Raw genomic sequence first — 12,747 nt, 5'->3', positions numbered from 1 at the left:
TTGTATTTTCCTCCTTCGTGAACCTGCTGAGTTCAGAGCTGTTTGTTTTCAGCTATGGTGACTCCTATCTACATATGTAGTAACTTGCTGTGTCTGCATCAAGCAAGTCCTTGTAACGGGGAGAGGAAAAAAATCTGAGTCACTCTAGTTATCTTAGAAGATTGTACAACTGTTCAAACTCTGAAATTCAGAAGGCGCATGCAAAAACTTGTGTGCAGGAAGGTATAGATGCAAGCGATCCTAAATTTAATTTTTAAGTGTTTGAACAATTACGATCATCATTCTAGAACTGAAATGCCTAAGGTAAGTTTTTTGTTTAAGCTCATCATTATTAGTAGATGCAATCAAACTTTTTCTGAAGGCTGAAGCAACAAGACAGTGTGGGCTTGCTTTTCCATTTATTATTTATCTTTTAATGTACCTATTCTTCCATCTTATTTTGTTTACTTCTAGAACTTCTTATTTGCAAGATAAATTACAGTTTACAGGGTATGGCTTACTCTTTCTAATGTTATACCTCTGTGCTCATTCCTTTTTTTTTTTTTCTTTAAATCCTCTTCTTCCTATCACAAGTCATGTATTCGTGTTGTAACATATAATTGGATTCATCTTGGATCACTGAAGAAGCTTCTGATACTGATCTCCAAATATGCTTCCCATCATTTCTTTGTATCACAGTATCTTATGTTTGTTAACTTAATATGATCTTTCTTTAGCTGCCAGCTCATGCATTCCTTTAGATCAGGAGTGGGAAATGTTCGATCTGCAACTTCCATATTGTATAGCCTGTGGCTGCATGAATAATGCTACTGTGGATGTTTAGTGTGTGGTCTGCCAGGTTATTTTAAAGTTCTTTTTCTTTTATAAAGAAAAGAATTCTCATCTTTGTCATTATGCCCTCTGTATTGGTTCCTTGCATTTAAAATCCTTTTAATCTTATGGAACAGTTAACACCTATTACTTTCTATGTATTAGACTTTAAACCATTCCCCCCCTCCCCCGTAAAATGAGAAACAGTAATTTGCTAGCATTTGTTACCATGTTTGCAGCAAAGCTGTTCCTGGCATGTTCTGAAAACTTGATGATCTATCTCCTGCCAGATACAGTAGGCATCTTTGTAACTATCTTCTGCCTTTTCCATGTTTTTTTGCTACCAGGCCTTATTCTGAGTGCTTACTCCCTTCTCCCCCCTCCAGTAAAACACTTCCTCTTGATTAAATAGAAATCAAATGATACAGCATAACACTGCTTCTTTTTCTCTTTCCTTTTCTCCTTTTTAAGCTTGCCAAGCTTAAATTATGGCTTTATTCCTTTCCTACCAAGTATGACACTGATTATACTTTTAGAATCTTGTTTCTTGTCCACTGTTTTCTATGCTCTTGCCTCTTGGATAGCTTAGCAGACTGAAAAGTCATTTCCTCACACTGTGGTATTCTGTGACAAAATTGCAGTTACCTGGTCATTTCTTCCAGTCCCTTAGTTCCCATGCTTTTTACTGGGTATGACGTGTAAAGTTTAGTTTGTCAGTGTATCCTTCAAACCTTTAAAAATCCTCATTTTGCTAGCAAATTAGTTGTGCTTCTTCATAGAAGGTTGGTTGAAATTAAGCTGTTATTAGTTGAATCCAAGGCTGTCCATTTCAGTATTTGTTCCTGGCTATACTTCAGCTTTGAATGTTGATAAAGGCCTGCCTGTACCCTTGATTCCTTGAATGTTGCTCTTAGAATACTGTTACCTTCTTTACCTTATGGCCCATCTAGGTAAGCAGCGTGGGGTCATAAGGCACAGCAAATGTCAGGACAGACCTTGTCTCTTAATTGACATTTCCCACTTTCTCATTCAGGTGCCTCTGTTGCACTTGGAAATGACTTTCTGTTGGTTGTTGGTCACCTGTAGAGACACTTTGTCCTCTGAGGAATAGCTTGTGATTCTTGCTACTTAGCGCCATTGCTGCTCTTGTGAGTTGGTTAACTACATCCATTCTGTGCATCTTTTTACACCTATTGGATTTAGTGGTTTACATTAGAGCTACTATCTCCTGCTTTGTGGAAGTTACCAGAGATACTATCAAGGCTATTAAGGAACTCATCCAGTCGGTTCATTCTGTTACAGCCAGCTTTGGGAACAATTCTCGGATAAAAATTCAGGCAGAACAAGAGCTAGCAGGGTTAAGGCCATATCTTTAACTTATTGTATATTCTGCAAAGGGCTATCAATAGTGATAGGGAAAGGTAACTCATGCTGTCTTGTTTATTTGATTAGTCACTCTGCAGTCTTCTGGTACAGTTTGATGGAGCTACACTGATCTAATGGCTAGCTGCCAGAGCAAGGGTGGTGTCCCCTGTGCTGTATATTCCTGCCCTTCCCTTGCACTGCAGGCTAATCTGCTTGCCATAGGGCTAAATATGGGAGCCTAATAGCCCTAAAGCTGGCACTAACAAAAAACAAAATTTTGGACAAATTCAGCTTTTTCTGCCAGCTTGTCAAACAGTTCTTTGTAAATCTAGAACCAGCGTGGGGGAGGGAGTGGGACATATGGCCAGTGGAAGGGGCACAGTAGCTGCTGCTACTATGCTGTGCTGCTGCTTGTGCTGCTGTGAAACTGCAGCTTTCAACACGGCCTGTGAAAAGGTAGAGTCGTCCTGTCTTTGGCAAAGGAGTGCTGGTAGGGATGTGAAAAATTGTGCATCTAGCTGTAGCTGTCACTTAACAGCTCTCAAAGTGCTGTCTTTACTGTGAAGATATATAGTTTTCTAAGTTCGTTTTGTTATTATTTGTATGTTAACAAAAGACTTCCTAATTGATTAAATGATATGAATGATAATAGCATAGTGTTTTTGTCAGTATTTTTAGTAAAGTTTGTCAGCATAATTATACCAATAAATCTTTCCTAATGTATTGTTGTTGGATCAGTTCTGTAGTAAATACTGGGATGAAAAACTCCTGTGTCTCGAACTGAAAAATGTCAATTCTGTAGCCTGCGAAATACAACATTGAACATATTATCTGAAATTTTGATTTTTTGTGAGTATGACTTGGAATAACCTAAATTGCAGATGCATATGTGGGCAGTAACTGAAAAGAAAATGTATTTACTAGTAAATAGATTATTTAGTATATGTGAATACCATGTAAAATGTGGGGGTTTTTTACCTCTTTTTTAAATCTAGCAGTTGAACTGGCCAAATGGAGATAGTTGCGCTAGTGATAATCAAGTTGAAGAGTCTAGTGTTGGTCTTGTTGCTTAGGTCCTGTTGCTGTAAGGGAGCTCGAAGCCTTTTAAATTTTTACAGTTTCCCAGACTAATTCTGACAAAATCATTGGAAAAAGCATTTTAATGTCTATATACGTGGTTTCTATCTTCCTCTCAGTTGTTCATCTAGCTGGATAGTTAACTGAGTATGGTTTTGATGTACTGCTACAAGCTTTAAGTGTTTTTCAAATTTGACAGTCAATTTGATAGTAAACTCAGAAATGTTATTTATGTAAACAGTCCGTCAGGTCTGTAAGAAGAATTTTTTTGTGTTCTTCAGATGTTCAGAGAATTACTAAAGCTACCAGCTCTCAATCTAATCATGAGGAGCAGGAGTGCTATAGAGAGTGTTGTGCAGCTGCAGTGACATGATTGTAGTCTGTGGTTAAATTAACTCTTAAATCAGAGGAGGGGAAATGGTCTGTGGGAACACAAAGTCTCTTTTTCCAACGCTCCTGGAAGCACAGACTAATCTTGAAATGCTACTGGATACCAGTTCAGAAAGACAAAGAGCATAATATATCTATAAATTTAAAATACAAAATACAACAGAAAAGGTTGTTATTTTGTATTGCTATTGAAACTAGGAATCACTTGTGGACCAGAATTGTTGTTGGACTGGCCCTATATGAATACAGCACAGAAAGACAGTCTGTGGTTTTCAGATACAGGCTTTTTTTGTTTGTTTTCTGTTTTGTCTTGTTCTTGGAAGGCCTTGAAATTCTAGGAGGGAAAGTTGGAATTGTAGATTGCTGTTCTGCAGATCTGAGGAGTGGTTTCATTTCAATGATGCCACTGAAGCTTTCTGTGCCTTTATGGGGAGTATTCGGACACCAGTTCCACTATAACTCTTTAAACAGATATTGTACTTCTCCTAGTCTCTACTTTAGTATTGCTGACTACTTATGCTGTAGAAAAAGAGCTGTGACTTTTCTAAGTAATATTTCCCAGAAATGAAAAGTTAAAGCATGTCTGATTTTGCAGAGGAAAGTCGGGGAGAAGAAGGCAGTAAGAGTCATTTGGCGTCCATGAGTGTGGCTGATTTGTTTTCCCCTTTCTCTACTCCCTAAACAATTAGGTCTTGAAGTCTTTGAAGTATCTCTATCTGTAGAAATAAATAAAATCAGGTAGCTGGAGAGAAACCTTACCCTACAAAAGATGCCATAAGAGGGGGATTCTCAACTTCTGATACTTGAACCTTCTGCAGTCCCCTTCTGCAGTGACTGCCACAAGTCACTTTCTGGTGACTTGTCTTTGTGCTCTTTCTGTCAAAAATTGCGGCAGAAAGCACTGGGGATCTGGAGTTCTTCAGCCTCACCTGTGAGTGGGGGAAAACATGCACTTGCAAAGTAAGTTTCAGATGAATCTTCAAGAAATATGCTTTGAGTGAAAATCCATATGGAAATATCTACTCAGCTATTTATTGGTGTACTCTTCTCCTCCCCCATATCCTTGCTCTAGATTCAGATGCTTCCTGCTGCAAATCTCTTTATCTATGAGCCAACTAGCATCCAGATCGTGTTCTAGAACAGAGGACAAGATTCATAGAGGTACTAGGATGAAGCTCCATGCTTTAAGTGAACTTTCCCAGCATGCAGAACTGATTGCAATAGGAATTTGCAGGTTAACTGCTCCAGAGTAATTCTTGTGAACTAATGTATGTGATTTAGATGAGAATTCTGCTTATTTAGTCACAGGATTATTTGCAGCAAACCTTAATGCTTGCTTGAAGAAACTTCACCAGCAAGCCTTTAAGGAAGGGCAATCCACTGAAGGTAGACAAGCTTGCTTTGCAAGAAGCTAAGATTTTTATTTTCTAGCTCCAAACATCAGGAGCTTGTTGTAGTAGTAATGGTCTTAACCTTCCACAAAATAGATACTTCAGGCTCAGCTGAATTGCTTCTAGTGAATTTGAGAAGCCCCTGTAACAGATCCCCAGGTAATCTGTTTTGCTCATGAAAACAGTAGCTATATAATACCTTACAACAGATGTGTCTCAGCTTGCTTCATCTGTGTAAGTTCAGAACAAGACTGTTTATGCATTATAGCCACAGAGGCAACCAAGGAGGATGGACTTTTACTCAACTTGCACCACTTCCCACTATTTTTTGGAAGTGGTTGGGCAAGAAGTTTATCCCAGAGCCAACATAGCGGGGAACTTAGAGCCACATTTTCCTGTGATCTCATTTGCATTTCTAGTTCACAGAAAAAGCAACGCTCTGGTTGAACATTTATCTCAACTGAGGCAAGATAATCTTCTGAAGCTGGCTTTCAAAGTAGCACAGAAATTGCCATCAAACTTCTGAGGCTTAAGCAAAAGGTTTTTGAACCACTGGTGGCATCTTTATCTAGATGTTCTAATATAGTAGTCTTCTGTTGTGACAGGCTTGGCTAGCACTTACTGGGAGCCTCTCAAGCCCATTTTGTGGGCTGGGAACACTCTGGGTATTGAACCAAGAGAGTTAGGTTCACTGACCTTAGTTTGAAACAGATCTTACACGTGAGTGAGACAGGACCTTGCTGTTGGATGCAGCTTTTTCTTCCTGGCCTTATAGAACCACAGAGCAGAAAGAAGTATAACTCATAAAGTTCAAGAGTGATGACAACTGCTAAGAAGGAATTTTGAGGTAACTTTCTTGGTTTTCTTCCTTAACTTACCTTAAGGTTCTAGCATGTAGAGCTCTAGAATAATTGCTGGTTTTTATGTAAAGAAGTCTGTATTACAGATTAGTTTCTCTGCATAAAGAGATTTGCTGTAATGAAGCTTTGATCAGTGATGCAGAGCTGAAAAGCTATAAGCTTATAGAAAACTGCCAAGGAGGGTGGGAAGTTATAGTAAAAACAAATAAAACTAGAGCTAGATAATAAATAGATAATAAAATACAAATCAAATATAATTTCCCTGACCTACCTTAGGATGCTTCTGTTTGCAGTGCAGTCGTGGTTGGATATAACCAAAAGCAGTAAGTTTGTCCTCTTGTGAAGGTGAGAGGAACTGTAGAGTTCACTGCCCTGCCCAGTAGTGCTATGCGGGAAAGGTGAAGCGTGAGTGTACCTTGGAGGTATACTGAAAGTCGTCTTCTCGAGAGATTTTTCTCCTTCGAGCAGTTATATGGACTGACAATGCATAGAATATCTGTACAAAGAATGGGATTAAGGCATCTGTGTCTAGTAGTGCCAAGTAGTTAAAGGTGTGTAGAAGGTCTCAAATATCCTTCCCAGCAGACATTTGAAAGCCATTTAAAACATATGAGGGAGATTAGCATTGCTTATGTTTTACATATTTAGTTGCTAGCTAATAAATCAGTGCATTACACATGTTTGAAGTATAAGGATCTTCTGTATAAATAAACCTCAGTTCCAGCTGGACAATTGGATCCTTGTTCAGATCCTGTTTAGTTTCATAGCTGTTACATGGGTGTTAAACACAGTGCTCGTGGATGTTTATCTCATGCCTCTCAGTATTTCCCGTTGTAACTTTCCAGTGTCCATCTGCAGAGCTGCAGTGCGTAAAGGGATATGACCAATTCTGATTTCCAGGTTGGGAAAACAGTGAATGTAGAGTGAGATAGTGTGTGGGACTAATTCAGGTGCCCTTAAGAGGGTGAGAGTTGTTGAGGTTCAGTTGAAGGTACGTATTTGGTGGTGGGAATGTGTGGTGAGTGAGAGAAGGGTCTGTAGGCATGTGTTCGCTGTACTGCCATTGACAGCATTACCTAAATAAAGTGGAGAACACGTCCTGCCTGCCGATTACTGCATTTGCTATTGTAATGTATTACAACTTGCATAATTGTTAATAATTTAGTAAAACTGAACAGAATGATGATGTATTGTGCTAAGAGTGTAAAAATATTTTTTTTCAGTTAAACTACAAAACAGTTGTTTTTGTCTGCTGCTTGATGTCTTCCAACACTTGCTTCTACCTGCAGTATACTTAATTGTATATAAAACAGCACTGTTATGGCTATGGGAACAATAGGAAACACAGATTCAGAATTGGAACGGTCTTTTCCCTGGGCACATACATTTGTGATAATTTGTATATACATGATGAAAGTTTCATGGAACCTCTGTTTCTGTTGGTGTGGAGAACAGACTTGCCCTGCAAATGATTCAGGATGGTTGGGTCACTGTTTCTCTCATTGCAGAAATAGGAAAATATGTAAGGAAAGAGGCAGAGGACTGAAGCTGGAAGAAAAGATAGTTTCATGCCGTTCTGTGGGACTGACTGTAGTTCCCGTGGTTCTGGAAAAAACATGACAATGCAACATCTCTCCCATGGTTACTGATTATGTTAGTAACCAGTCTTACTTACTGGAGGTTTGGCTTACCAGTTCAAGCCTGGTTCTCACTATGTATTGTCCGTAGGGAGGAAGAGAGATTAAAGTAAATAAGGACTCTGATATGGTGCAGAGGGACTGTGTTTATGGTTGTGGAGGCAACTTTAACTTCCTAATGGTCAGCTTTTTTGCATTGTCATCCAGATATTCTCATAATGTTGTTTTTAATGTTTAGCTTTCTTCTTCCCTCTAGTTCTTGCATTTAAAAGCAAAACAACACCCCCCCCATATAACTTATGGTATCACATGGTAGTTAAGTTCATTCTGTACAGACACTAGCCATTTGAGCTATTGCAGGAGTTAGAGAATGATAAGCTTTTACTACGTTACAGTGTTGTATAAGAGGTTCTGTGTCCAGACTGCCTTTTTTAAACTGCTTCTTCTAATATGCTCTTGCCAAGTAAGTTCCAGTTCCCCTTTGGTATCACCTCGTCAAGGTTGCTTCTTACCAGGCTTGTTCAAGTCTGCTTGCCTATTTTCTGTGCTTTCTGTGTCATTTTGCTCATGTTGTTTCCTAATGTCTTTTTTTCTTAACTCCTATTGTTTTCACTTTTGGTCCTGATCTTTATAGCCATGTAACTCCAACATTTTTTTTTTCTCTCCTGCTTCTCCCCAGTTGGACTCTTTTTACCTTCTATATTTCTGTGGAACTGTCATGCTGCTTTGTTTAAGTGGGAAAGAGGCTTTTTAAAAGTAAACGAAGTACCTGAGATGATTAGAAAACTAGATGCATCTGCATTTAAACTCTGCAAAATGCAACTTAAACTAGCATAGACTGCATTGGATGTTTGATCCTTGCCACTGTTTTAAATGGCCCAAGTGGATCCTTCTTCCATAAATCACTAAGTCTGGGATTTGTGATGTGTGTTAAGTAGCTTGAATAGGATAGTACTGATTGCATAACCTGCCAAACTTGTCTGCTGCCTCTTAAGAAAATACAAAATTATCAAGTGAAAAGTAGACTGAACAGAAACGATAACAGAGAAATATGGTGTATATATATATGAGCCTATTCAATAGTTTGCCATTGAAGAAAAGAGGGGATTTTTTAAAAATATAAAGCTCAGTACTAAAGTCCTTTCATCTTTATACTATGTAATTTGAAAGGAAAGATGCATCTGAGATGCAAAACTCAGAACTATGAACTGAAAGTGTGAATCTGAGTTTCACTGTAAGGATGTCCTTCTGCAATGGTGTGTAGTTGATTTGGCATGCTTTTTACATTGTTTAATTAAAATAATCTCAAAGAAACATGATGTTTTTACTTACAGCACTTGAAGAATCGGAAAGTGACATTTATGTGCGATTCATGAGGTCACACAAGTGTTACGACATTGTTCCAACAAGCTCTAAGCTTGTTGTTTTCGACACTACGTTACAAGTGAGTATTCTCCTTACAGTCTTTTTTTTTCAGTTCACTTGTTTTTCTTCTGATGTGTGTGTTTCCCGAGTGTTAAATGAAGTCTGATCTCTTGAAGTTCTCTTGTGCTTTGACTCCAGAAACCCTACTGTTTCAACTGTATCTTTCATGGCCTGTTAGAGGAGGAAATAGGGGAAAATTTCTTTGCTCAATAGGAAGGGAAGATATAATTTATATTGTAGTTGAAATCACTAACTAAAAAGCTTTTCAAATGAGCGCAGAATTATATTGCCTTCTTCTTGGCTATCAAATCTTACTCACCTACATTTATGTAAAGACCTCTGTCATAGTTATGAAGTATCCAGACACTTTCAGCCTACTCTTATTATATTGGTAAGATAATATGGGACTAGAATGGATGGCTTAATTCTGCAAGCTAAGTTCTCCTGGGAATCTTTGTTTTCAGATTCTCATTTTGCTTTTAATCATCATCTGCTAGACTCTTGGCTCTGTGTGAAAAATTTATTTGCCAAAGGAAAGCACTTGCTATAGAAGCAGAGTAGAGTTGTGGTAGAATGTTGTGGCTTTCTTTGTCTATTTCCTAAATTTTGAAATTAGTGGGAGGTTTCTTTTGTTTAAAAGTGCTTCAATTTTGACTTGACAAAGCCCAGTGAAGTAATATTGACTTGGAATGTACTGCTCAGTTAGATCCACAGTCAAGAGACAGTCGCGTAATAGATATCTAGTCTCAAAGTGTTCCCAGAACCATCCTGTTTATCACATAATTCTTTACAATATTGGATTATCCATACAACAATCTCAAAAATACAAAACCTACATTATGCAACAAAAGTAATATGGCAGCATTGCGTGTGTCCTAGTCAATTTATAGTCACTTATGCTGGAGATTCACTCATCCTTCTTGAGGACCATTACCTGAAGAGGCAGGAACTTTTGATGTAAGCAAGAACAGATACTTAATTAGTTGAGCAATATGTCTGTTTATACTTAGTACTAGAATTATATTAAAATTTAGATAAGGCTCTGGATAAGAATCCGCCCATGTGCCGAAAGGCTTCCTGTTGCTAACTGATCTGGTAGCCAGAAGGGCATCACTGGACATAACAGTTTATATAACATGAGACAGTTGTGACCCTTTCCTCCTTTATCCAGAAAAGGATCTTAAATACTTGGAATCATTTTAGTGGTCACTTTTTTCTTCCTTTTCTTCCCAATGGTTCTTTATTGGGTGTTGGATTTTGTAGTGAAAATACATCTGATCTGTGGTTAGAGATGGGAGAGCTCAGAAGTTCACAGGCATCAATTCCACAGAGTTTAAATATTCACAGTATCAATTTTCCATGCCTCTTCCACCTCTTGACTGTTTTGATAATCTTTCAGCTGCATCTGTTCTTGCACTCAACCGTTTGCATGGACTCAGTGATTATCCAAGCAATCTAAACTATCAGCGAAGAACATCTGTTACATTTAGACATAGTGAATTCTTCACCCCGTTCTTTTGCTACATTCCTTTTCAGAGACTTCTCTGTCTGTCTCTTAGGAGCTTTATTCTGTGGGAGGTTAATCCTGTTGACTTTCTTTAACCATCTTGGAGGGAAATGGTTCTACAGCTTTTCCTTTCTTCTGCCCAAAAGAGAGAATGACTGTTAATTCTGAACTAAAGAATCCAGATCCTTTGACCTGAAAAGTCAAGTTTGGGGTGGAAATGTTAATTGACAGCCTCTCAGTTCTTTAAAAAGACTTAGCTTCCTTTTTTCATTCTAGGGGATATTTATTCTTGCACTATGAGGTAATCTTTTGGGAGTTGGTATCTGTAGCTTGCTGTTGGCATGACCCACAATTAGTTGAGTCCTGAGCTGTCAGTAATCACCTGGGGCAACGGCTTGATCTTGGTCACTGTTGCAGTTGGAAAGACAAGTCTTCCTCTTTGCTTCTTGAACCAATTAATCTTAGGCCCCCTGGAGCAGATCACCCATTCCTTTTGGATTCCCCAGGTCTGTTGATGAATAGTTATCAGATGATAAAGTCATGCTAGATTGATACTAACTTTCTTTACTGTAGCTGTGTTGAGATAACACTGTTCATACCACGAAGCTGGAAATTCATCTCCAGTTGCTGAGCCAATGTGGGATAATGCTTGGTAAAGCAGAGTGCAACTGAGTGAAATTTGTTAGTCATCACCATAAAGGAAAACAGGTTACTCTGATGATAAACCTTTCACCAATACCCCACCCAAATCCACGTCTTGTTTGGGATCTCTAATGAGGGTCTTGGATTATAAGTGGAGAAGAGCAAAGGTGGGGTGAGGGGGATGCTTTGGCTGTATTCATGGGAGCATAATCTCAGCTTGCTTCTTCAGGTATTTTTAAGTGGAGGAGGGGAGTGGTAGAGAGGCGGTCTGTAGTTATTCATTCCTACTCTGATACATGGCATAAGTGAACTATATTTTGAACTTAAATTATTGGTAAACAACTCTTCTTCCAAACTGCATACTTTTGTGCTTTATACCATAAAATTTCATCCCAGTTTCATCATTCTCTAATTTATGAAGTCATAACTTTTCTTGTAAAATAATAATGTTCTTGCAGCATTGGCACTGTCTTCCAGCTCTGCTGCAACAGTTTCACAAAACTAGTAAACTATATATTATTTAAGAAAACTTTAAGCCAGTTGATCTGAACACTGATCCTTGGGTACACTGCTAGCAGATCTTCTAAATACTTCTCTGTCAGTATTTTCCTGTGCTGTTCTTTACCTGTTGCCTTGTATTAAAGTTCGAGCTATGGTATCTTCAGCACATTGATCTTCTTCATTCTGATTGTAAAGCTGATGCACCTATGAATGTCTGAAATTTAAAAATTGAAGAGGTTTTTTGTTGCTTTTTGAAAACAAAGGGATGGAGGAGAAAGACATCATAAGGGCAGTCAAACAAAAACTTAGTGTTCGTGTTACAATTTTTAGTATATAAACAACTTATTTTTCAGTGCTTTGGGACCGCATATTTGTTCCTGTTTGGATACTGTAGTACATAGTCTTATGGAGCGTTCAGTGTCTATGAACCCTTTTTAAGTAAGTGGGTTCTGCATGGGTTTGGGTTTGGTGTCATTCCTGAATCTGTTTCACTCGTACTCAAATTAGTATTTCTCCTAATTTTTAAAGTGCCTTAACATCTTGATACAGTTCTTCAGATACTTTATTTCTAACTGAATTCAAGTTTTAATAGTTCAAGATTCAAAACAAAGTGTGTGGTGAGGGCTTATTTTTTGCGTCCCTTAGTGTAAGCTAGTAGCAGTTGATGGAAGAAGAGAAAAATTGGAGCTCCACTGTGTTTTAATGCAGTCCTTTGAAAGACTCTTTGGATTTGGATTTGTCTGCAGTATCCTGCCTCCCTCTACTGGTCAGAAATCACAACAAACATCAAGCCCGTTTCTATCTTCAAAATTATTTGAGATATTATGGAAGGTCTTCTGAAAATATTGTTAACTATAAGAAGGCTGAAAATGTTCTTTTATGTAACGGGATCTGAGTCATACTACTAAAGCAGTATCAATTCTTGAAAGCAAATATTTAGTCCCAGTTTCTTGGAGGAATTTAATGTGAAGATTTGTAAGGAATTTTATTTTAACCCTGAACAAGAGAGAAGATCGTAAGGTGACATTACACTGCAAACAGAAAGGAGATCTTAAGTAGCAGCAGTGGTAGCTGGAATGGGTCAACAGTCTCCTCAGTACTGCTTATTTGTCAGTCAGAACATCCTATGGCCTCTTGATTCC

At 38.2% G+C, this 12,747-nt stretch overlaps 1 protein-coding gene across 6 annotated transcripts in view; it reads left to right on the top strand.

Annotated features, from left to right (window-relative positions):
• The window catches only part of PRKAG2 (protein kinase AMP-activated non-catalytic subunit gamma 2), a 216,322-nt gene that overhangs the window by 175,813 nt on the left and 27,762 nt on the right, over positions 1-12,747 (top strand). For all 6 annotated transcript variants that reach the window (XM_062568789.1, XM_062568790.1, XM_062568791.1 and 3 more), the window contains one exon: positions 8,865-8,974. In XM_062568789.1, the coding sequence (XP_062424773.1) occupies positions 8,865-8,974 (110 nt within the window). The remainder of the gene's footprint in view (positions 1-8,864; positions 8,975-12,747) is intronic.

This window comes from Rhea pennata, chromosome 2 (genome assembly GCF_028389875.1).
Source record: "Rhea pennata isolate bPtePen1 chromosome 2, bPtePen1.pri, whole genome shotgun sequence".
Lineage (NCBI taxonomy): Eukaryota > Metazoa > Chordata > Aves > Rheiformes > Rheidae > Rhea > Rhea pennata.
This window is presented reverse-complemented; position numbering and strand designations above follow the sequence as displayed.